Source organism: Phodopus roborovskii, unplaced genomic scaffold, assembly GCF_943737965.1.
Source record: "Phodopus roborovskii unplaced genomic scaffold, PHOROB, whole genome shotgun sequence".
NCBI lineage: Eukaryota > Metazoa > Chordata > Mammalia > Rodentia > Cricetidae > Phodopus > Phodopus roborovskii.
Window position 1 is genome coordinate 2,707,960 of NW_026125537.1, and position 23,174 is coordinate 2,731,133.

The 23,174-nt window shown below is 36.3% G+C and overlaps 1 protein-coding gene across 8 annotated transcripts in view; it reads left to right on the forward strand.

Annotated features, from left to right (window-relative positions):
- Window positions 1–23,174, forward strand: part of Tasor (transcription activation suppressor) — a 48,379-nt gene that overhangs the window by 2,095 nt on the left and 23,110 nt on the right. For all 8 annotated transcript variants that reach the window (XM_051176748.1, XM_051176751.1, XM_051176750.1 and 5 more), the window contains exons 2-11: window positions 8,398–8,543; window positions 9,186–9,278; window positions 10,262–10,334; window positions 10,761–10,852; window positions 11,553–11,714; window positions 15,298–15,422; window positions 17,376–17,407; window positions 18,242–18,347; window positions 19,121–19,224; window positions 19,306–19,409. In XM_051176748.1, coding sequence (XP_051032705.1) covers window positions 8,398–8,543; window positions 9,186–9,278; window positions 10,262–10,334; window positions 10,761–10,852; window positions 11,553–11,714; window positions 15,298–15,422; window positions 17,376–17,407; window positions 18,242–18,347; window positions 19,121–19,224; window positions 19,306–19,409 — 1,037 coding nt within the window. The remainder of the gene's footprint in view (window positions 1–8,397; window positions 8,544–9,185; window positions 9,279–10,261; window positions 10,335–10,760; window positions 10,853–11,552; window positions 11,715–15,297; window positions 15,423–17,375; window positions 17,408–18,241; window positions 18,348–19,120; window positions 19,225–19,305; window positions 19,410–23,174) is intronic.

Here is a 23,174-nt window from a genome sequence, read left to right on the forward strand (position 1 = left end):
CAAGTTTGAGCTTGAAATGTTCCTGCCTAAGCCTCCTTACTATTGGATATTACAGTTGGTAGAGCTGTCAACTGTTTTACTAGCAAAGATTTTGTCATGTGTTGGGAGAACTTAGTCTTGGAATTTCAACTTTTAGTAGAAAACATAAAGTTTATCACTTTAGAACAATTATGAGTGTAACTTTATTTTTTATGGAGTCCTGACTGGCCTGGAACTCAGATGGAGATGACTTGTCTCTGCCTCCCAAATGCTGGGATTAAAGCAAGCACCATCACACCTGACCCGTTTCTCATCTTTATTAACGTCACATAATAGGCTCATAGTGATCAGTAGAGAATTAGTGGTTGGAAGAAAGGAAAGAAAGTATAGGCATTGTTAGTTTACTTTCAGCATCATTGATTGGAAGATTGAAAAAGTATGTTTAGGGTGTAGTTTATTGTACTGGTGGTCATCTGACTTAGTGGAATAAGAAATTTTTTTTTTATAGATCTTGAAATTTTCAGCATCAAAAGTTTTGTTGCATTCATGTTCTAATAGACAACTTTCTGGTGAAATTTAAAGTTAGGATGTTAATTTTTAAAAAACTCTTAAAAGTAAATACCATTCAGTATAATTTATTGACTTTCAAAGTTAGAGACAAAGCCCATGCTGGCATTAAACATGCAGCAGTCCTCTTGCATCAAGTGTTCTAAGTGCTATAGTTTCATACCTATAGCGACTTGTCCAGCTCTTAAAAGTTTACTTGATCTTTACTTGATCATTAGTATGACATCTAAATATTGCCATTTTAGTGGTATAATAATACCAATAGGCAATACTTGATAGGTGTTCTAACCTTTGTTTATAATAACTAATTCTCAAGAATCCTTTGGTAGGTATTACATGTTCATTTTGTAGAAAAAAACTGAAGTACTAAGAAGTAGCTTGTTACTTAATGGTGGAGATGGAATTTAAACATATATGTAGACTACTTGTAACTCAATTGTGTAGCAAGACTATTAATAGTCTAAATTTTATTTTTACTTATTTGGGGAGGCAGGGCTTATTTTGGCTCACTGTTTCAGAGTATAGTCCATCATGGTGAGAAGTTGTAACAGCAGAAGCCTAGTAGACCACATTACATACATCCATAGTTAGAGAAAAATGAAAGCCCCCATCCCCCAGCCCTTTAAGGCTGGAGCTCCCTATATAGCTCAGGCTGGCCTCAAACTCAATCTTGATACTACTATCTTAGCCTTTCAAGTGTTGGGTTTATGGGCCAACCCATAATGACCAGTGTCATTAAAATCTAGAATTGAAGTTAGTTTTTGATCGCTTGTATGAGAAACATTTAGTTTCCTGTGAAATTAGAATGGCATATATTCAACTTTTGGGGAGAATTTTGAGAGGAAAGATTATGTTCATCATAAATACTGGGAGATTATATGTTCCAAAAGGTCTGTATTTTAATTTTTTTTTTTCAGAGTAGATAGATTTTGTGACACCTCCTAAGGGTGGGGGGGGGGGTCTAAGGGATGAATACCCATATTTGACTGATGTTGATATGTGTTGTGTTTTATTGGCTGGGCTATTTTCTGTAGTTTAATGAGCCATGAGAATTGCATTGGCCTGTAGATACATTGCCATGTTTTATTCTACATCTAATATGCCATCAAAGTAAATTAAAATTCATAATTAAATTTGACAGTATTTCTCTCCAGAGTTCTTAGAATAGACTAGTAGTACAGTTTTGAAAAGATGAATATCTTTTCTAACAAAATTTGCCATTGTCCTTTTTTTTTTTAAGTGTAGCTCAGGCTGGATTTACTTCCTGCCTCCACTTCCCCAGCTGCTGGAATTAGACCTGGCTCTGTAGTTTTTTTGAGCCATGGTGTTTTAGTAACTGGATATGGATAACAGGATTTTGAAAACAATTATTTTTCTCTACATTGAAGTAAACCTGGGCAAGACATTTAATTTGTATTGGTTCTGACTTATGCCAGTGTATTTGTTCCTAAGAGGACTGACTGTTCATTCAACATTGATGTAGAGATCAAACACATTCGGGTGGTTTTTTTTTTTTTGGTTCTTGAGACAGGGTTTCTCTGCGTAGCCCTGTCCTGGTACTCACTCTGTAGACCAGGCTGACCTTGAACTCTCACACAGAGATCCTCCTACCTCTGCCTTCTAAATGCTGTGATTAAAGATGTATGACCGCTGCTCAGCAAAACACATTCTTAAAACATTGTCAGGTAGTAATATTTTTCAGGTAAAACATTTACAAATCAGTTGTGAACAAATGTAGACACATTGTATGATTGTATTTAAAACCAGTAGATACCAGCCTTGGTATCACAGACCATCTTTGGTCACTAGCTGCCTTGCTAATTATTTCCTTATTTTCTATCATGTAGCTCAGGCTGGCTTTGTTTGTTGTTTTGTTTTTTCTCTAGACAGGGTTTTTCTCTGTAGCCCAGGCTCTCCTGGAACTTGCTCTGTAGATCAGTTATGGCCTCAAACTCAGAGATCTCTGTCTCCCGAGTGGTGGAATTAAAGGTGTACACCTCCACTGCTTGGCATATATGATACACAATAATGGCTTATGAATTTCATTGTGACATTTTCATACATGTACATGATACCATATTATAATCCCATTGCCCTCTTTTGTGTTCCCCCAAACACTGTATTTTAAAAATTATATGTGTACAGGTGTTTTGTGTGTTTGCACCATGTGTTTGCCATCAGGTCCCATGGACCTGGAGTTAGACAATTGTGAGCTGCCATGTGGATCCTGGGAACTAAACCAATGTCCTCTGAAGAACAGTCAGTGCTCTTATCAATTGAGTCATCTTTCTAGCCCTTCCCCTTGTTGATTGCCTTACTAGTTAGCACCCATCTGAACTTTTTTTGGTCAGGGTGGGAGGCTTAGGGTTGTTCGTAGTATGGTCATCTTACCTAGTGTACACTACAGAGAGTCATCTCCTACCTCATCAACCATTAGCAGTATAAATCCTCAAAGAAGAATGGAGCTCTATCATCCCTTCCCTTTCAGTCTTATAATCACTTGAATGAAATGCCATGCACACATCCTTTACCAACTTGTATATTCTAGGTGTCCCTTCTCCAGTGTTGCTACACCTTGGAGGGAGTGATAGATGTCCTATTTGTGGTTAAAAGTCTTTGGTCATTTGCTCTCTGCTTTTGATAGTCACCCACTGCAAAATGAAGCTTCTTTGACCATAGCTGACAGACTCCACATTCTACGGGCTGCCTTGAACTTGATGTTTCTGTCTTAGCCTCATAAATGCTGGGATTATAGATGTATACCACCATATTCAGCTGGTGTTCTTATGGTTCTGGGATGGAACTCATGACTTCTTGCATGCCAAGCAAGTGATCTACTGAGATACATTGAAGTCCTATTCATTGGCCGCCTTAGTCATAATTACTTTATAATTGCTTTTAAGTCAGAAAACTTATATTCTGATTATGTGTTTCGATAGCAGTATTCCATGTTTAGCACATGTATATAATAAAGAAGTTCTGCACTGTCACAAAATAAATTGGTCAAGCTAATTGAGGAATTCTTTAAAAAATTTTATTTATTGGTGTTTTGCTTGCATGTATTTTTGTGTAAGGGTGTTGGATCCCCTGAAACTGGAGTTAGAGATAATTGGGAATTGAACCTAGGTCCTCTGGAAGAGCAGCAGTCAGTGCTCTTAATGGCTGAGCCATCTCTCCAGCCTGGAAAATGTTCTTTTGATTAAAGATGAAAGTTGCTCTTTAAAAAACAAAAAAACTATGGCCAGTTGCTTAAAGGTAAAATCTATTTTGTTCGTCTTGTGTGGGTGTGGCAGTAGGCATGGAACCCAGGGCTTCATTCATCTATGCTTGACAAGCACTTAACCATTGACTTCTATCATTAACATTCTTTTTACTTTGAGACAGTGTCTCAAGATGCCCAGTGTAGTCCTGAAATCACTGTATAACCCCAGGGTGGCCTAGAGTAGTAGTGATTACAGGCCTATGCTACTGGGCCTAGGTGTAAACTTAATTCTTGACTTACTTGTTTTATTTTATTTTATTCTTTGAAACAAGCTATTTCCATGTGGCCTAGGCTGACTAAAAACTCACAATTCTTCTGCCTCAGCCTTTGCTGTGCTGTAATTACAGGTATGTGCTACATACCTGTCCTAAATTTTTTTTCTGAGGGGGGTTGTGATGTATCTGGGAATCATGGCACTTAAATTCTAGTTCTGATTTTTTTTAAGTTTATTTTTTTACCTGCTTTTTGAGACAGCCTTACAATATATAGACCAAGCTGACCTCAAACTCACTTTGTAGCCCAGGTTGGATTTAAATTGTAATCATTCTCTTCCCTTGACCTCTGAAATTACAGATAATCACCACTACATCTGGCTCTAGTTCTGATTTTTTTTTTTTTTTTTTTTTTTTTTTTTTTTTTTTTTTAGTACCTATCAGTTTCCTTATCTGAATTATCTCCATATGTTATCCTAGATATGTGTTGTTTGGTTTTATGGAATATATGTATAATAATTTGTCAGTAAGGAAACTGAAGTGAAGTTCCAATCACCCATCTTTCTGACATGGTTTTTTATGGGTTTTAAGCAAAATTATTTTTCTTTTTGGCTTTTTGAGACAGTGTTTCTCTGTGTTAATAGCTAGCTGGCCTGGAACTAGCTCTGTAGACCAGGCCAGCCTCAAACTCGGAGATCGACCTGCCTCTGCCTCCCAAGTGTGAGGAATAAAGGTGTGCATCACTACTGCCTGGCTATTTTTCTTATATGTGAAAAAACTAACATTGCTTCTATTATTAACTGACAGTGTCTGAAATAGCCTGGGCTGTCTTTGAACTGCTGACCCTTCTATCTCTACCTCCCTAGTACTAGGCTTACAACAGATGTTAACCATTCCGCTCTTGTTTTTAACTTTTGTAATCAGTGAGTATTAGTAATACTTTTTGCATCCGTTCTTTCTAATATAAATAAAATTAGATATATTTAATATAAATAAAATAATGAAAGTAAAGTTAGAAAAAATAAGGGACTTCTTTTCAAGAAGGAGCTGAAGAGATGGCTCAGCAGTTTGAGTCCTGCTGTTCTTCCCATCGCCTGGGTTCAGTTCTCAGCACCTACATGGCAGTTTACAACTGACTAACTCATACCTTCTTTTGGTCTTGGGTACTAGGTATGCTGTGGTGTACAGACAGACAGTGGAGGCAAAATACCCACACACTTTATTAAAGACTTAAAAGATGGGTAGAAAACATGTTAGAAGTGAATTTTTCAGCAGGGCCATGGTGGCACATACCCTTTGATCCCAGCACTTGGGAGGCAGAGGCAGGCGGATTTCTGAGTTCAATGCCAGCCTGGTGTGCAGAGCGAGTTCCAGGACAGGCTCCAAAACTGGAGAAACCCTGTCTCAAAAAACCAAATAAATAAGTAAAGCAATTTTTCTTTAAAATAGTTTATTTCTTGTTCCCACATATCTCATTGTTTTCTGGTGTGCAAAATATGGATGCAATTACATTTTTCTGACTCTTGATCTGATTGGATAGCTCATACCTACACATAACCTTAGAGCCAGAGAACTTGAATTTGAGTCCACCTACCTTCTTATCCATTAATGTTGTAGCTTTGGGGTCACCACAACTGTTATCTGCCTTAGGTTAGTTTTTTTTTTTTTTTTTTTTTTTTTTTGAATAGGGGGCATATTGTACATTTATATGAATGGACCTTTTTGTTAATTTCTTTTGAGAAAGGGTCCTCTCTCAGTACATGTCACTAGCTGGTCTGGTACTCCATACATAGCCCAAGATGGCTTTGAATTTATATTAATCAAGTTTCAGTTTTTTGAATGCTGGATTATGGATGTGATCTACTTTGCCAGGCTAGCAAGAGTCTGCTCTGCCTTTCTTATTTTTTATTTTGTTTGCAGTTCTTGGGATTGAACCCAAGTTTTGTGCATGCTAGAATTGCTTTATCGTTAAATCTTAATTTAAAACAAACATTTTTTTTGGTAGTTGGAGTTCATATTCAACATTAAGCTTTTGTTGCTGCTGTGAGAATAGAAGCACAGCCAATGTTTGTTCTGATTGCCTGACAGATTTTCCTGATTTCTGCAATTCTGTCTTGGAAAAGGGTCTACTTTGTAGCTGAATTTTACTGATACTCTGATATGGAAGTAAATTCATATGGTGTGTACCAACATCTAAATAGTAAATCACTTTGTTCAAAAATAGACATACAACCCACCATCCAGTGTTTGCTGGGGTTGGAACTGTATCAAGTGAGCCATGTGGGCCTGTCACTATCCTAAGTCACCCTTATGTGAGAATATAATGGCTTGAGTGGATTATATTCATGTACGTAGTGCATCTTGGGGAAGCATCTCATTGTGATCCATGCTTCGGAATTTATAGTGATTTTAAACTTTGAAAGTAAAAAACTTTTTATATGAACTTTTAAAAAAAAGTACTGCCTTGTGTATTTTAACTATTGAGTTTACTTGGAACTACTCATATTTCTACTTACTAGCATTTGGGAAAGATGAAGCAAACAAGTCTGGTAGTTTGTGTTCTCTTGGAGTTGACAGTTTATTACTGGGTACATCTACAAATTTGATTACAAGATGCTTTTAAGTAGTCTTAACTCTATTTGAATGTCTTTTTTTTTTTTTTAGGTTACTTCTAGTGAGCCTTTGTTTTCTTTCCTTAGTTTACTTATTTCTACTCCAGACTAGCTGGCCTGTGAGCTTCCTGGGAGCAGTTTTGTCTCTGCCTCCTATCTCGAAATTTACCATAATCTGGTTTTTTTTGTGGCTTCCAGAAATCCAAACTCGGGTTATCAGGGTTTCACAACCAGCAAAGCTGTTTTATAAGTCCCCCACCCTTTTTTTCAATTTCAATTGTTATAACCATGTTGAATTTATTCTCTGGATATTTGAATATGTTGTCCCCCCCCCCCCCCCCCCGAGACAGGGTTTCTCTGGCTTTGGAGGTGGTCCTGGAACTAGCTCTTGTAGACCAGGCTGGTCTTGAACTCAGAGATCCACCTACCTCTGCCTCCCCAGTGATGGGATCAAAGGTGTGGGCCACCACTGCTCGGTGAATATGTTGTCTTAAAGTAGGTATACATTGGCTTTTACCTAGCTAGCACACATTGTTAGAGAAATTTGTAAAATAATCTTCATTTTTTTTAGAGCTATAATTGTAATATAAGCCTAGTTAATGGATATGTCACTTGACATTGTATCTTTTATAGTCTGATAAAGATGAATTGAGTTGGTGATTGTAATTGGAAGACAGAGGCAGGTGGATCTCACTAAGTTGCCCAGGCCATCCTTGAACTTGCTCTGTACTTAGCCATCAAATAGCTAGGATAAAGTTGCACACCTTTAATCTCAATGATCAGGAGACAGAGGCAGGTGGATCTCTGAGATCAAGGCCTGGTCTTCAGAGTAAGTTCCAGAACAGCCAGGGCTACACAGAGAAACCCTGTCTCCAAGAAAAAGGAAGAAAGAAAATAAAACCAAAAAGACTTGGGTTGCTTGGTTTGATTCCCTTCATTCATTTTAACATTTGGTAGTTTAGGATGTTCTCTTTTATATCAATAGTAAAGCTATATGAGAGCTACATATTATTCTAACTTTATTACTAAATGCAAACTATTTTATTTTATAGATACATTGTCTAAATTAGATTTTGCTGTTTTTGGAAACAGAATCTTCCTATAAAGTCCTGACTGGCTTTAGATCAGGTTGCCTCAAACTTTTGGTTATCTTTTCTCTGCCTTTCAAGTGTAGGAATTACAGACATGACCTATTATGCTGGGTTTAGATTTCATTTGTTTATAGTAAATCTTTATAGTTCCTGAACTACCATAGTCTTAAACATTTTCAGTGTAATGTGAATAGGAATTGAGACAAGTTGAGTGCATGTATAGATTCTCATGAGAGTTTAAGCAGTTTAGGTTGCCTTGTGTCACATCCCTGAGGTTTGTAAGATTAGAACCTATATTTGTGTGTGAGGCTAGATCCTCATTGCTGAAGGTCTAGGTAGTTCTTAATTTTTCTTCAGTGAGTTAAAAAAATTTCTGTGTATCAGTGTACATGCACATGGGCACATGGGTATGCAAGAAGATAGAGAACAACTTTTTATGATGATTCTAGGAACCCAACTCAGTTGTTCAGGTCTGTGCAGCAAGCACTGTTAGTTGTTGGGCTATCTAGTTGATCATCCTCATAAAATAAAGTTAACTTTTGATGCCTGTTACTCATTTGGACTTTTAAAAAGCAGAAAAATGTGCATTTATAATAGAATAATCTTTACAATTCATATATATATTATATATATATATATATATATATATATATATATTTCTTTTTAAATTTTAGCGCTTTTCCAGCCATTAACTCCAGGCTCTAGAGAATTTGAAGATGTTTTAAATATTCTCCATTCATCTTACCTTGAGCCATCCTCAGTAACAAATTTCAACTATAGACGAGCTTGCTTGATACATAATGAACTTTTGGAAAAAGAGGTATGTAATTAGCCTGGGGAAGAAATTCTTTTATTTTTTTTTAACTTTTACAAAATGATTTCTTTATAGTACTAGGAATTAACCACTCCCCATCTGACTTATGCTAAGCATGTGCTCTACCCCTGAGATATATCCCCCCTCCTAAATTGTATCCCTTATTTCTATGCTATATTTATCTGCTGTGTTTTATTGTTACTAATATGTAGTTATGCAGAATCCTGAAATTAAGTCATCTACATAGGGATAGCTTACCATAAGAGTACATAATTATAAATTGATAATGAAGTTTATTTTGTACATGTTAATTAAATGTTTATATTGAAAGATAATGAAATAAGATTTAATGTGTTTTGTTGGGAAATTTTTTTTCCCCCTTTTGCTAACATTGCTGGCTATATTGTTAATTTTTTTTTTTTTTTTTTTTTTTTTTTTTCCTTAAAAACTAGTCCAGAGTGGCTTGGAACTAACTCAGTTGTGTGGTCAGGTTGATCTTGAGTTAAAATAGGAAGAAATAAAATTGAACATTAAATATCAGAAAGTATAGGAAGGAAGATTTTTATTTTGATAGGTTTGAGATTTCTTAGAAACATTTAAGCTTAGAGAAACAATCACACTAAGTAGTTATAAATTAATTTCTTTTAGTTTACAGAAAAAAGAAGAGAACTGAAGTTTGATGGTCGTTTGGATAAGGAACTTTCAGAATCTTATGCATTTCTCATGGTTGATCGATACCAGGTGAGATAATTGTTCCCATTGTAAGTCACGAGTTTTACAATTATTCAACAATACATTTGATAAGTATAAGGTAACTTTTTCCCCCAAGAGAGGAAGAAGAAAGAGAGAATATGTTGAACTCAGGTTGTCAGTCTTGGTGGTAGGTGCCTTTACCTATCTTACCTAATCTTCATTTATTCTTTATGATTTATCTTTATTTTTAATAAAGTATGTGTGCACATGAGTTTGGGTATGAATTGGATCTCCTGGAGTGAAAGTTAACAGCAATGAGATGCCTTACATGAGTGCAGTATGAGCTCTTAAACAGAGTCACCTTTCCAGTGCTTGCTATATATGTAGATCTGGTTGTCCTTGAACTTGGGCATCTTGCTGCCCGTCATCTGGGGTTATAGGCATTTACTGTAACCTAATGTTTTTATTGACATATAGACATATTTGTTTTGTATAATGCTGACTGTATATTCTTAAAGCCATTTTTTCCCCTTTGGTGGTTAACTTTCTCTTTTAAGTATTTTGCTTGGGGCTTGAGAGGTGGTTCAGAGGTTGAGTATTTGCTGCTCTACAGGAGAATCTGAGTTCAGTTCCTTGCACCCATATTGGTCAGCTCAGAAGTGCCTGTAACTCCAGCTCCAGAGAATCCACTTCTGATGTATAAGAGCACACACAAATACATAGTGCACATAAATAAGTATTAAAAAGTAAATCTTAAAAAAATTATGTTATGTATTTTTTCTGGTCTTAATTCTCTTTTGTTTGTGAGAGTACCTGCCACAAGTAGCATAAAGATGAGTTTGCTGGGTGGTAGTGGTGCACAACTTTAATCCCAGCAGAGGCTGGCAGATCTCTTGAGTGCAAGGCCAGCCTGGTCTACAGAGCTAGTTCCAGGACAGCTAGGGCTACACAAAGAAGCACTGTCTGGAAAAACAAAAAATAAATAAGTAATTTTTCTTGTGATTTACAACTGAAATGTTTTGTTTACTTAGGTTCAAAGCATATGTGAAAAAGGATTGCAGGTGGGCCAGTCCAAAATAACTGTTCTTGGCAGCCCTTCCATGGGTAATGTTTTGTTTTTGTTTTTCATTTACTTAACTACTATTCATTACTTAACTATTTCATTACTTAACTACTATTAAGTTGCCATTTAAAACTCTTAATGTAATCTGCCTGTAGTCACTAATTAAATCTGTATGTTTTTTTATATTTTCAAACAAGGAGACTAGTATTGTTCTGAAATGTAATGCTGACTTTTTTTTTTTGTTCCTGATTTTACATACTTCTAATTGATCACATATTACTATTTAAAATGTTTTCTGGTTAAAATGATTTTGAAAAATGTGATTTCATGTTTTACCTGGTTAAGCATCAGCTATTTCTACTATCTTTAGTTTTGCTTTTAAAAAGTTGGCATACCTCCTATCCCTTTTATTATTGTTAAATATTTTGATTAAAAACTTAATTGTTCAAATTTTCTCTTTCTGTTAGGTATCTATCTATGTAGATACGCAGATCTCTTACAGGCTAATCCTTTGGAAGCTGGGACAGTGGGCGATGTTGTTATTTTTAAAATAATGAAGGTAATTTTAACTTATTTCTACATAAGAAAGAACGTTTAACTTGGATTTATTATTATTATTTTGGTTTTTTGAGACAGGGCTTCTCTGTATTATTTTCGAGCCTGTCCTGGCACTCACTCTGTAGACCAGGTTGGCCTGGAACTCAGAGTTCCGCCTGCCTCTGCCTCCCGAGTGCTGGGATTAAAAGTGTGCGCCACCAATGCCCAGCTTGGATTTTCTATTTTAAGTGATCTCATGACTTTAGGAGTTTGAATTAAAAGTATATTTGGTGGTATGTGAAGATATTCTAGACTCTTAAGAGTAATTGGTTTAGTATCTTTAATATGTATTTATTAATTTAATGTATGTATATGTGTTGGTGCACATGCCATGGGATGTTTGTGAAGATCAGAGGAAGACTTGGGGGATTGGGAGAGTTAGTTTTCCCTTGAACCTTGTGGATCCTGAGAATCAAACTCAGGTTATCAGGCTTGATGTTTTTACCTGCTGAACTACCTCACTGGCTTTCTTTCCCTCACTCTTTCTCCCCTGCCCTCCCATAACCCCCAAACTGTTTTCCAAAGAAAATGATGAAAAAAAAAAAAATGACATGTTGGTAATGTAAGTAGGTGAACTGTTTAATAGCACTTGTATTTTCATTATGATAGCATATAGTAAAGGTAAAGTTAAATGGATACTTAAAATGTTTTCTTTATTTTAGGGTAAAATAAAGAGTATTTATGATCCTCAAAGTGTAAAAAGCTTGGAACCTATGTTAAATAAAAATGCTTTGGATCCTACACCAAAGCATGAATGTCATGTGTCTAAAAATGCCAGTAGAATTACATCCCTTTTGGCATACAGAGCCTATGAGCTTACTCAGGTATGTACTTGGATCCATTTTAATGGGAAAGATTTATTGTATTTGTGTGTCTGCCTTCCAGTGTGTGCATACAGGTGCTTGTGCTTATAAGTGTGGAGACTGAAGAAAAGGGCATCAGATCAGAGCTGGAGTTATAGGATACCCACTTGTCTTATTAAAAGGGTACTGGGAGCCAGCTGGTGGTGGTGCATACCTTTAATCCCAGCAACTGGGAGGCAGAGGCAGGCCTGGTCTACAGAACAAGTTTCAGGATAGGCTCCAAAGCAACACAGAAAAACTCTTGTCTCGACAAATAAAACAACAAAAAAGATTCTGGGATCCAAACTCTGGTTGGTCCTCATGATCAAGCAAGCAAGCACTTTTAACTGTGGAGTCATGTCTCTAGCATCTTATTACATCTTGAAATTCCTGCATTTCAGAACCCTAGAAAATAAAATACCATTTGTTTTTAAAGATAAAAAAGATAGCCCCTTGACTATTTTAATTCATAACATTTTCTTCTATTGATTTATTAGAATGCACACTTAAAATATATTTTTAAGCCTTACCAGATACATAGAAAATTATACATGTTTTGTTCTCTTTTTCTAAAAAAAAAAAAAAAAAAAATTTTGAGACAAGGTCTCAGTATGTGTCTCTGAACTCTTTAGGTAGATCAGGCTGGCTGTGTACTCACAAAGATCTTTTTGCCTCTGCCTGCCTAGTGCTGGCATTAAAGCTATGTACTGACATGGTTAGCTTTTTGTTGATAAAATTTGTTTCTTTCTTTTTTTTTTTTTTTTTGAGACAGGGTCTCAATTATGTAATCTTGGTTGGCTTAAAATTCACTCTAGACTGGACTGACCTCAAATTCACTGAAATCTCTGCCTCAGCCTCCTAAATGCTTGGATAAATAGGTTTTTTTTTCCCCCTCCCTTTTCCTTTTGGATACAAGGTCTCACGTAGGTTCAGCCTGGTCTCAAATACTGTGTACTGGAGGCTGGCCTAGAGCTCTTTCCTGATATTCCCATTTCCACTGTCCGATTTGTTTGTTTGTTTATTTAAATTCTGTGTCTTGTTATATAGCTTAGGCTGACCTCAAACTCATGACCCTCTTGGCTCATCCCGAGTATTGGGAAACTCATGAGTTTTAGGCAAGACTGTTTTTGGTTTTATTGAGAGAGCTTCTCTCTGTGGCTTTGGAGCCTGTCCTGGAACTCGCTCTGTAGACCAGGCTGGCTGAGAACTCAGAGATCCTTCTGTCTCTGCCTCCTGAGTGCTGGGATCAAAGGTGTGCGCTACCACTGGTGCAAGACTATTTTTCTTACCCTCAGTATTCCTTAGTTGTTTGTAGTTTTGTCTAGGTTTGAAGTCTGTGAGCTTTCCCCCTTAATAAGCATGTAAAAGATGTGTAACCCCAGTATGTGAAAAGTAGTGATGTTAACGTGTTTTAATATATATTAAAATAATACATGTTTCTTTAAAATTTTTGTACAATATATTTGAATATATTTTTTTTTCCCTTCCTCAGTTCTTCCCAGATCTTTCCTACCTTTTTACCTACCCAACTGCATTTTCTTTCTCAAAATAAACAAACAAAAACTCCATTGAGACAGAAATTACCAAACCAAAACAAATGCATTCAAAAACATGGAGTCTTTTGTTGTTGTTGTTGGGACACTACTCTTAGGCATGGGACCTACCCTGGAGTTGATATAATACACATTGTTGTTTCATTGGAGAAAATGGATTTTTCCTTTTCTAGCAAATAGCTTCCTAGTTAGGGGCAGAACTTTGTGTTTACTTCCCCTTCTTCATGTTGGGATTTTTATATGGTTTGAACTTGTGTAGGTCTTGTGTGTGAGTTCATACGTGTATCAGCCCTGTTTTGGCTAGATGATAGTGTTTTCTTGGAGTCTTTTACCATTTCTGGTTTTTATAATCTTTCCTTCTCTTTGCATAGATCCTGGGCATTGAGTGCAGAGGAGTTTAATAAAGATATCCCATTTAGGACTGAGTGCTACAAAGTAGCTCATTCTGTCCACATTGACCAGTTATGGATCTCTGTTAATTAAATTCCCATCTACTACAAGAAACTTCTCTTGTGAGGGCTGAGAGATGCACTAATCTATGGGTATCACAGTGTGTTATTAGGAGTAATTTTATTAATGTGTTTGTTTAGCAGGGTAAGAGTAGTAGGTTTCCCACTAGGGTCCATGACTTACTTAGTCTCAGGTTCTTGGCCACTTTAGTGGTTATAGAATTCCATTTCATGGAGTGTGCCTTAAATCCAATCAAAAACTGTTTGGTTATTCCTATAACATGTGTATCACTATTGCACTAGCATATCTTGCAGGCAGATTGCTGTTGTAGGTCAAAGTTTAGAATTTAATAATACAGATGATTACTTTTCTACTCTAGTAGTATGCATGGTATCTTCCAGCACCATGAATGCTGGTTAGTAGGAGTTGAAGCTCCTTAGCTGGTCACTAGCCCAATTTCTACATGTTTGATGACATAATATCTTAACCAATAGGGCCTTATCAAGTTGTAGAGGGTAAACCAGTAACCTTGGCAATAGCCTGTGATGTTTGGGTGGGTTTTGTGGTTCCTCTTTGGCAACACCTCAACAAGATGTAACCTGTTATTGGCCCTGGGGGTTTTACTTGGTAGCATAAGATGTCTAGTTGTGGGCTTTGTCTTCTCCCATTATATGGTGAACGTAGAAATATTTTTCAGAAATTTTTGTTGGGATTGGACAGATGGCAAATTAGTTGGCTACTCTTCCAGAGGACCTGAGTTTGTCCATATGACAGTTCACAAATGTCTGTAACTCCAATTCCAAGGGACCAGGTGCCTTCTGGTTTTCTCAGGCACCAGGCAGGCAAGTGGTGCACAGACAGACATATATGTAGGCAAATGCTCATAAACAAAATAACAGAATTTTTTTTGCAGTATTTGTGGAAAATAGTTTGTTGGCTCCTTGTTGGATTGTCATAGTGGAGAAGATCTATGGCTAGGGAATTTTACCAAAATTATACTCATGAAAGGCATCAAGAGCTTCCTCAGTTCACTACTTTTAGATAATAGTGTTGTTGGTACACTTTCAAGTGTAGTTACTGGGTTTTCTAGAACTTATATCAGAGCTTATATATCTATAAAAATGTTTTGGAAGAATTTTGATAGGAATAACATTACTGAAATCAGTAATTTTCCAGGGAAAAGGACTTGATTATACACTCAGGCATTCTTAGTTTTCTGCAGTTGGAAAATCCCAGCATGCTGACTCTCATCAACAGGGGAAGGGAAGAGGCTTGTGAGTAATGAGATTATGTACTTGAACATTTACATTTGTAGTCTTTTGCACACTTTCTTTGCTTCATTTTTTACAATTGAGTTCCAGTTTTGTTTTCTTTTGCACTAACACAGAGAATGGTATTGGTTGCATAGAAAGTACAAACTTTTATTTTGGTTAAGGACGATCTCAAGGAAATTTCTTTCTTGCCAAAGCTGTTTAAACGATGCTTAGGATTTTTTAACAAAATTTATCCTCTTTACTATTTGCCTATTCTAAAATGTTAATTTTGTGCTTTTTTATTTTTAGTACTACTTTTATGAGTATGGCTTTGATGAACTAAGACGGAGACCAAGACATGTTTGTCCACATGCAGTTGTGTCTTTTATTTATAAAGATGATATACAAACTCCAAAGTTTGTATCTTCACTAAGGTAAGACAATTTTACACAAAGATAGAGTTCAGAAGCTACCATTGCCCTCTTCAGCTTTTTTTTTTTTTTTTTTGACATTAACTGGATGTTTTCATGTTCATGATAAGTATGAAGGATGACCACTACTATGGAAATAGGAACTAAAAATTGCTTTTATTCACCTAGCTAAGTTGTGGGGCTTTTTCTCTTTTGTTTTGAAGGTTTATGATGTGTACTTTAATATATAGCAGTTTCGAAAAGTGAAATTTTAACTGATTGTTGTGGTATATGCCTGTATTCCCAGCACTTGGGACATAGAGGTCAGCTTTGGCTGTCCAGTGAGTTTGAAGTCATCTTCGCTACGTGAGTTCCTGCCTTCTCCAAACAGAAATTTTGTGTTTTAGCTCTCTTAAAACATGAATTTCTACAAAGGCTGTATCCCAAACCAATGAAATATTTAGTGGAATGCCTAGATATTTCTAGACTTAAAAGAGTTAGGTGATCATTTACTTTTTGAGTTCATAAACATAAAGTAACTTTTCAAACTATTAAAAAAAAACTTATTGTTAATGATGCATATTTTTTAAGGTGACCTCTTGGTTTTTTAACATCATAAGTGCTTGATAAAGAACACTCTGATTATTTTGTTTGTTTTTCTTTTTGGAGATAGTTGTGTTGTATACTGTAGTTCAGGCTGGCCTAGAGCTTACTATAGATACCTCAGGTTTAAGATTGAAAAGATCCTATTTCAGCCTCCTGGGTGCTGATACTAGCTACCAAGCCCTAGTGGTACAGCACTTTTTTTCCCCCATGATTAGTAAGCCCTCAAAACCTCTGTAAGTACTAGTCCACACAAAACAGAGATGAGTGTGTTTCTCACTTTGCTTCGTGTGTATGAATGCTGACATGCACATTTACTGTAGCATTTTTTTCATAGGTGGTCTTTAAAAGGCACACCACTTACAATTATGAGAGTCATATCCTTGAAAGTAGTGACTGTTAATTTTCTTCCTTTCCCTCCCTCTCCATCTTTGTGTGTGTGAGCCTGCCTGCTTTCCTGTCTGTCTCTTTTTTTGATACAAAGTCTCTATGTAGCTAGCCATGGTGGTCTTGGAACTCACTATTTAGACCAGGCTGGTCTCAAAATTATAGTGATCCACCTTCCTTTGCCTTCTGAATGTTGAGAGTACTTGGCTCTTTCCTACTCTTTTGAATCTCTTCTGTTGACTTCCAGATTGTTTCAAATGTGACATGAGGATTTTTGCCTCAGGACCCCACATTTTTGGACTTATTTTTCCCCGTTACTGCATAGCTGTTCTTAGGTTTCCTTAGCCTTTCCTATCACAGCTGTTCTCTGAATTTTTTTTTTTTTTAAACTCTTGTACTTGGTCTTTTTTTGTGTAGCTCTTGAACCATCATCTAATAAACTGTACTTGTTGATAATTACCTTTCTTCATTATTTGATTGTAAGTTGTTTAAACAAGGAGTTATGTTCTGTTTATACTTAGAATTTTGTTACTTGGCATTAGCAAATAAGAATTTAAATATTAAATGGCTAATGGATGTATTTATATAGAGTGGCTGTTTTTTCTAATTTTATTTTCAAGATAGAGTCAACAGAGGTATTAATAGTCATGTCTGTTAATGGATACTTTTTGAAATATAAAACAGCTCTCAGAAATATTGGTAAATACAGTAATAGAACAGGTTTACTAATTTTGTGAAGAGTGAGTCTCTCACTTGGAAGAACTTTGCTCTTTTCTGTAGCTTCATTGCAAATGGCACTTAAAGGTTGGTCCTTTAGTTCAGTTTAAACTGCTTGCTGTTCTGTGAGGTGATGGCTTCCATCCCCAGCACTGTAAAATACAGCAGCAACAACAAAACACAGGCAGTCTGTCAGGGTCCTAAATGTTAACTTTCATGTTGTTTCCAATCAGTAATAATTTTCCTTTCTTTTTAAAAAATTATTTGTAGATCTAACAGCTTTAATGCAGATAGAAACATAGGTAAGAGTCTTATTTTTTTTACTTTTATAAGTTGAAAGTATAAACAGTGAAAGATTAAGTTCAGTGTTTTGTTTTATTTTCATAATAAAAATATGAAATGTAAAGCAGTTGAGGTCATGTTATAATGTACCATCAGTACTTGATCATTCAAACATACGGACTCCTTTTAGAAGATGCTACTGCTTCTGAAGATGGACCAGAATTTCTGGCACTTTGAATTTGGGGGGAAAAAAAAGATAAATTGGGATTTACAATTAAACACTTTAAAAGCATTATATTCACTAGAGGTTTTTGATTTTTGATAAAGAAAATTTAAAAAGCCAGGCGTTGGTGGTACATGCCTTTAATCCCAGCACTCGGGAGGCAGAGGCAGGCAGATCTCTGTGAGTTCGCGGCCAGCCTGGTCTACAGAGAGAGTTCCAGGATAGCCTCCAAAGCCACAGAGAAACTGTCTCAAAAATACCGAACCGAACCAAACCAAACAAACAAAAAGAAAATTTAAGACAGTACTACCTTTTCAGTTTCTTTATCACAAAAATAAACATAAGAGAGGAGACATTAACCAGGTTTAATATAGTCTCCTTTGGGACAGTGACTATTGTTTGTTCTGCTTTCTAATGAGAACACTTAGACAGATTGGCTGTTCTTATAGAAGTTGGATTTTTTTTTTTTTGTTGTTGTTGTTGTTGTTGAAGGGAAAAGATGCTTGAAACTAAAATCTTAACATTTTGAACCTTTTCCTGAAGGGCATGTCATTTCTAGATACTTTTCATTTCTAGTAAATATTTACCTTCTGGGCTATCAAGCAACTGGACTCTTATTTCTTTTGTTTAGAAAAATGTAATTACACCTTGTGGAAAGGACAACTTTTAAATAAAGGAAAGCTTCTCTGTTACATTTCTTTGAGGTCAGCCACTCGTGCCTATTTGCCTGTCCAGCTGTAAGTATATTATATTAAAATAGTGGGAAGGGGCAGAGAGGGGGAATCATAGAGAAGGGGAATAAATGAGAAATAAGTATAACGACATATAACCCTTTATTTAATATTGCTAGACTAGAAATTACTTTAAATTAGAAAGAAACTATTAATTGATAGACAGTTAAGGAACTTAGTTACTTCTTCAGTTTTTTGTTTCTTTTTTTTTTTAAAAAATTTTTTCTTGAGTTTTTCTTATTCTGGATTGGAATTCACTTTATAGCCCAGGCAGTCTTTCTTCAGTCCTGTGTAATAGAATTATTGGTATGTACCACCCTTCCTGGTTGCTTTTTTCAAAATTAAATTTTACTGTGGTCCATAAAAGCTTAAGTAGATACCTGAGTTTCCTGTATCATGTCCTTATTCTTTATAGAATAAGGTTAAGCAACTAATAAATGCATATATTTTCCCATTGGGTGTATTTTATTTTGTTGACCTTGAGACAGGGTCTCAGGTAGCAGCTGGTTGCAAATTCATTGTATAGCAGGGGATGACCTTGAACCTGTGATCCTCCTGCCTTCTCTGCCTCTCAAATGCTAGTATTACAGGGATTCGCCACCATAACTGATCTATATGGTACTGGAGATTGAGCTCAGGGCCTTCTGTATGCCAGGCAAGCAACTAAGCTGTGTCCTTAGCCCCCATCCTTATTAAGTATATACATTAATGTGTCTGATAACATTGCTAGAGTTAAAAAAATTCAGGTATGCCAAACATGCTCTTATATTTTTTTCCAGTCCTGAGAAGTTAGATGTTGAAACCGTTATGAGTATTGATTATTTGAAACAGAAAATTCCTCCTGCATTGTTTTATAAAGACACATACTTGGGTCCTAATGAAGGTAAAGTAATTTCATTTTACTAAAATAAGTAAGAAGCAGATCTGATTTGATATTTTACTGTATATTTTTTCTTTGTGTCAGTTTTAAAGAATGGGATGTATTGTAGCCTTTATGAAGTTGTAGAAAAGACAAGAATTGGAAGTAACATGGAGTGTTTACTGCAGAAACTGGAGAAAGAAAAACTTGTGAGTGAAAAGTTTTAAATACTCCCATTATCCTTTGACCTTTGAAAATATTAATGAGTTGTTATTAATATTTCAGTTTATTTTTGCCTTTGGAAGTCCTACAAGGTCTCTGTTGGGTACTCTCAATTAACAGTGCTTTACTATCAGTACTTTTTTACTTTGGAGACACACTCTTGCTGTGTAGTCTTGCCTGGCCTGAATTTGCTATGTAAAGTAGATAAAGTACTGTTCCTTTTACCCATGACAATGTGTAGACAATGTATGATTTTGTGTAGACCCATTTTTATTATAGATTGTGATTGTGTTTTTGTTTGTGCATGCATGCATACATACATAATACATAATACATACATACATACACTGTGTGCATACTTAATGCCTGTGGATGCCAGAAAAGGATATCACATCCTGTGGAAACTCAGCTATAGGTGGTTGTGAATCTCCATATGGATGCTGGGAATCAAATCCAAGTCTTCTGCAAGAACAGGTGTTCCCTAACTGCTGAGCCATCTCTTCAGATGTGTGCCAGTAACATATTTACAGATTCAGAAGAGTAAGATTTGCCAGGCGGTAGTGATGTACACCTCTAATCCCAGCATTTGTGGGAAACAGAGGCAGGCAGATCTCTGATCTGGGTTTGAGGCCAGCCTGGTCTACAAAGTGAATTCCAGGACAGGCTCCAAAGCTACACAGAGAAACACTGTCTTGAACCCCTCCTCCATTAAAAAGAAAGAAAGAAAAAGAAAAAAGGGAAAAGAAAAAGGTATTTGGTAATTTTTTTTTTTTTTTTTTTTTTTTTTTAAAGATACAAGAAAATTGAACTGTCTGGTAGGAAAAAAGTAGGGAGCTACGTCATTCAGTATCTTTGACCCAGCATTGGCATGGGAATTTGGATTTTGTCCTGAGAACAGTAGATTAGGACTTAGAAGAGGGATTGACCTTGGCTGTGTATATAACAGGTTGTTTTTTTGTTTGTTTTTGTTTTTCTTTTTTACTTTCCTATTTAATTGCATTGTAATCTGAACAGATGGTAGCTTGATTTTTTTTTTTTTTTTTTTTTTTTTTTTTTCAGATTTAAGTCCCATGTGGTCAGATTTTTGTGTGCTTTTCTCTGTTCATGAGTTCTCTGTCCATAATGGTTGAATGCTAGATACATAATTCAGAGTTGGCAACTTTTATTTTGAAAAAACAAATGGAGTTTACTAAGGAAAAGGTTTTCATTTGTTTGATACAAGGACTTGCTATGCAACCCTGGCTGGCTTGGAGCTCATTATTTAGACCAGACTAACCTTGAACTCATATGGTGATATCTTCTGCTTCTTGGTACCAAAGGCTGTGATTGGTCACATGCGTTACCTCCCCTAGTCTAAGAAGGATTAATATGAATACAGATGTGAGACTTTTATCTTGAAAGGTATTTTCTTGTTGATGTTAGCATGGAGAGGTAGCTCTTAGTCTAAGTATGTTTTATTGTTGGGTTACCCCTTACCCCCACCACACTGAACATGTAGTCTGGGACTTAACTTATGCTAGATCGCTACTCCCACAAAGCTGTAATTCCTAGCGCCTCTCCCCCCTTTTTCTTTTATATTTTGAGAAATATTTGTGTCTGGGTTTCCCAGGCTGCCCTTGAACTTGTGATTCTGTTATCTTAGAATACAGGCCAATGCCTTCAGATCTGGCTTTCTGGTTGCCCCCGTTACAATTACAGTGTCTAGGTATTAATTTTTGTGTATCCAATGTGATAAAGTATGTGTGTGTGTGTCTGGTTCATATGTCTGGTTCATAACTTTATGAACCAGAAGATGGGTATTGTCAGACTTATTCTCTCCATATCTGTTAACCGCCTGTATGTGCAATTTGCGGGGGGGGGTACTGGGAGGTGTCAGAGGGGCAAGTTGAGACAAGGTTTCACCTTGTGTAGTCCTGGCTGTCTTAGAACTAGCTCTGTAGACCAGACTGACCTGAAACTCAGAGAGATCTGCCTGCCTCTGCCTCCTGAGCACTGGGATCAAAGGTGTGTGCCACCACACCGAGCTGATTCAGTGGTTCTTTTTGGTCTATAAACCACTAAGTTTGTGGTATTTGTAAATTGTGGCATTATATTTGGAATGAGTATGATGTTTGAGGCGAGAGTAACTAGTCTTCAGTGAGCACAGATTCATTATGCTGTTCTAACACCTAGGACTTGAGCAAAGTATTAAGCAAAGGCATATAATGTTTTTTGTTTTGTTTTTTGAGACATGGTTTCTCTGTAGCTTTGGAGCCTGTTCTGGAACTATCTCTGTAGACCAGGCTGATCTTGAACTCATAGAGATCTGCCTGCCTCTGCCTCCCAAGTGCTGGGATTAATGTTGTAAATATTTTGGATCAGAGTATTTCAATTTGAAGTAATTTTGTAGTTAAACATTGTCTGTGTATGTACTATGAGATATCTGTCTGTGTCTTTAAGAAAAATGGTGATTATAAGGCCAACTTAAGCATCTTGAAATCATGGTACATGTCATTCATTTAGCAGCCTGGTCTAGAGATTTCCAGTAGACAAAGGCTATGTTGGGGTACATGTAACTTTCATAAACCTTAAAACAAAAATGCTCTTTCTGGGCATTGGTGGCACACACCTTTGATCCCAGCACTCTGGAGGCAGAGGCAGGCAGATCTCTGAGTTTGAGGCCAGCCTGGTCTACAGAACCAGTTCCAGGACAGTCTCCAAAGCTACAGAGAAACTGTCTTGACTCCCCCTCTCCCCCCCAAAAAAATTAAAAACTAAACAAGAAAAACAACTTATGTGTGGCAACTGACTATACTGAGTATAATTATTACTCTTTTTTAAAGGGAAGGATTCCTTAAGTTTTATGAATGATCTCTAGATTGGGATCTTTCTGGCTTATTCATCTTCTGGGCTCCTATCCCTGTCTCCAATTTTGGCTACCAGCCAGCTTAGTCAACCTCTTGATCTAAAAGAGCCATGTTAGAGCACCAGACAATTACTTTTTAATAGATGGGATTAAAGAGAAGTTACCCAGGGAAACTGACTGGCTGGAAGCATCTTAAAACCTCCAAACATGATACCACCTTATTTTTATAGTATTTTTGTTAGTACAGTCACTTTTTATCTTTTTTGTTAATAGCAATTCAGGTAGCATAAATATCATAGTACAAATATCTCCTTTTCTGGTTACTTCATCCTTTAATCCGGAAGCTATCTTAGTAGGTGCCAAAATAAATGCTTTATATTAGATAATTTTCTTTTCCTCTTACACATTGCCCTCAGATATTTGTTGTTATTACCAAAGGAAGTAGTTACCAGAGTATGCACATTAAAGATATTCCTGGCTAAATTGGAATTCTTATTTTCTTTCTTTTACTATTTGATCTTTGCGTCGTGATGTCCATTAAACATTTACCCATTCTCCCTACTCTGTTCTTACTCTGGAGCCAATAATGAGTACTGTAATGCTTGCAAACTGTCCCTCATATTATATTTTGCCCTTCCTTACAATGTTGCTCATCCTGCAACCTTGGGATCTTTTCAGTGTGTTCACTCTTCAAAGTACAACTTCAACATATTCTGTAAGACTTCGTTGGCTGCCTTTACTACCATAAATGACCTGTGCTTTTCCATTCTTACTGCTCTGTAAAAATATTTAAGATTCATTAGCAAGTACCTATTGAGCCATCTCTCCTACTTTTTAAATCTTGGGGGGCACTTTTCTGTCTTTTGTAATTGCTGCTATTTTGTGTATTACTTCTTTACATCATTAG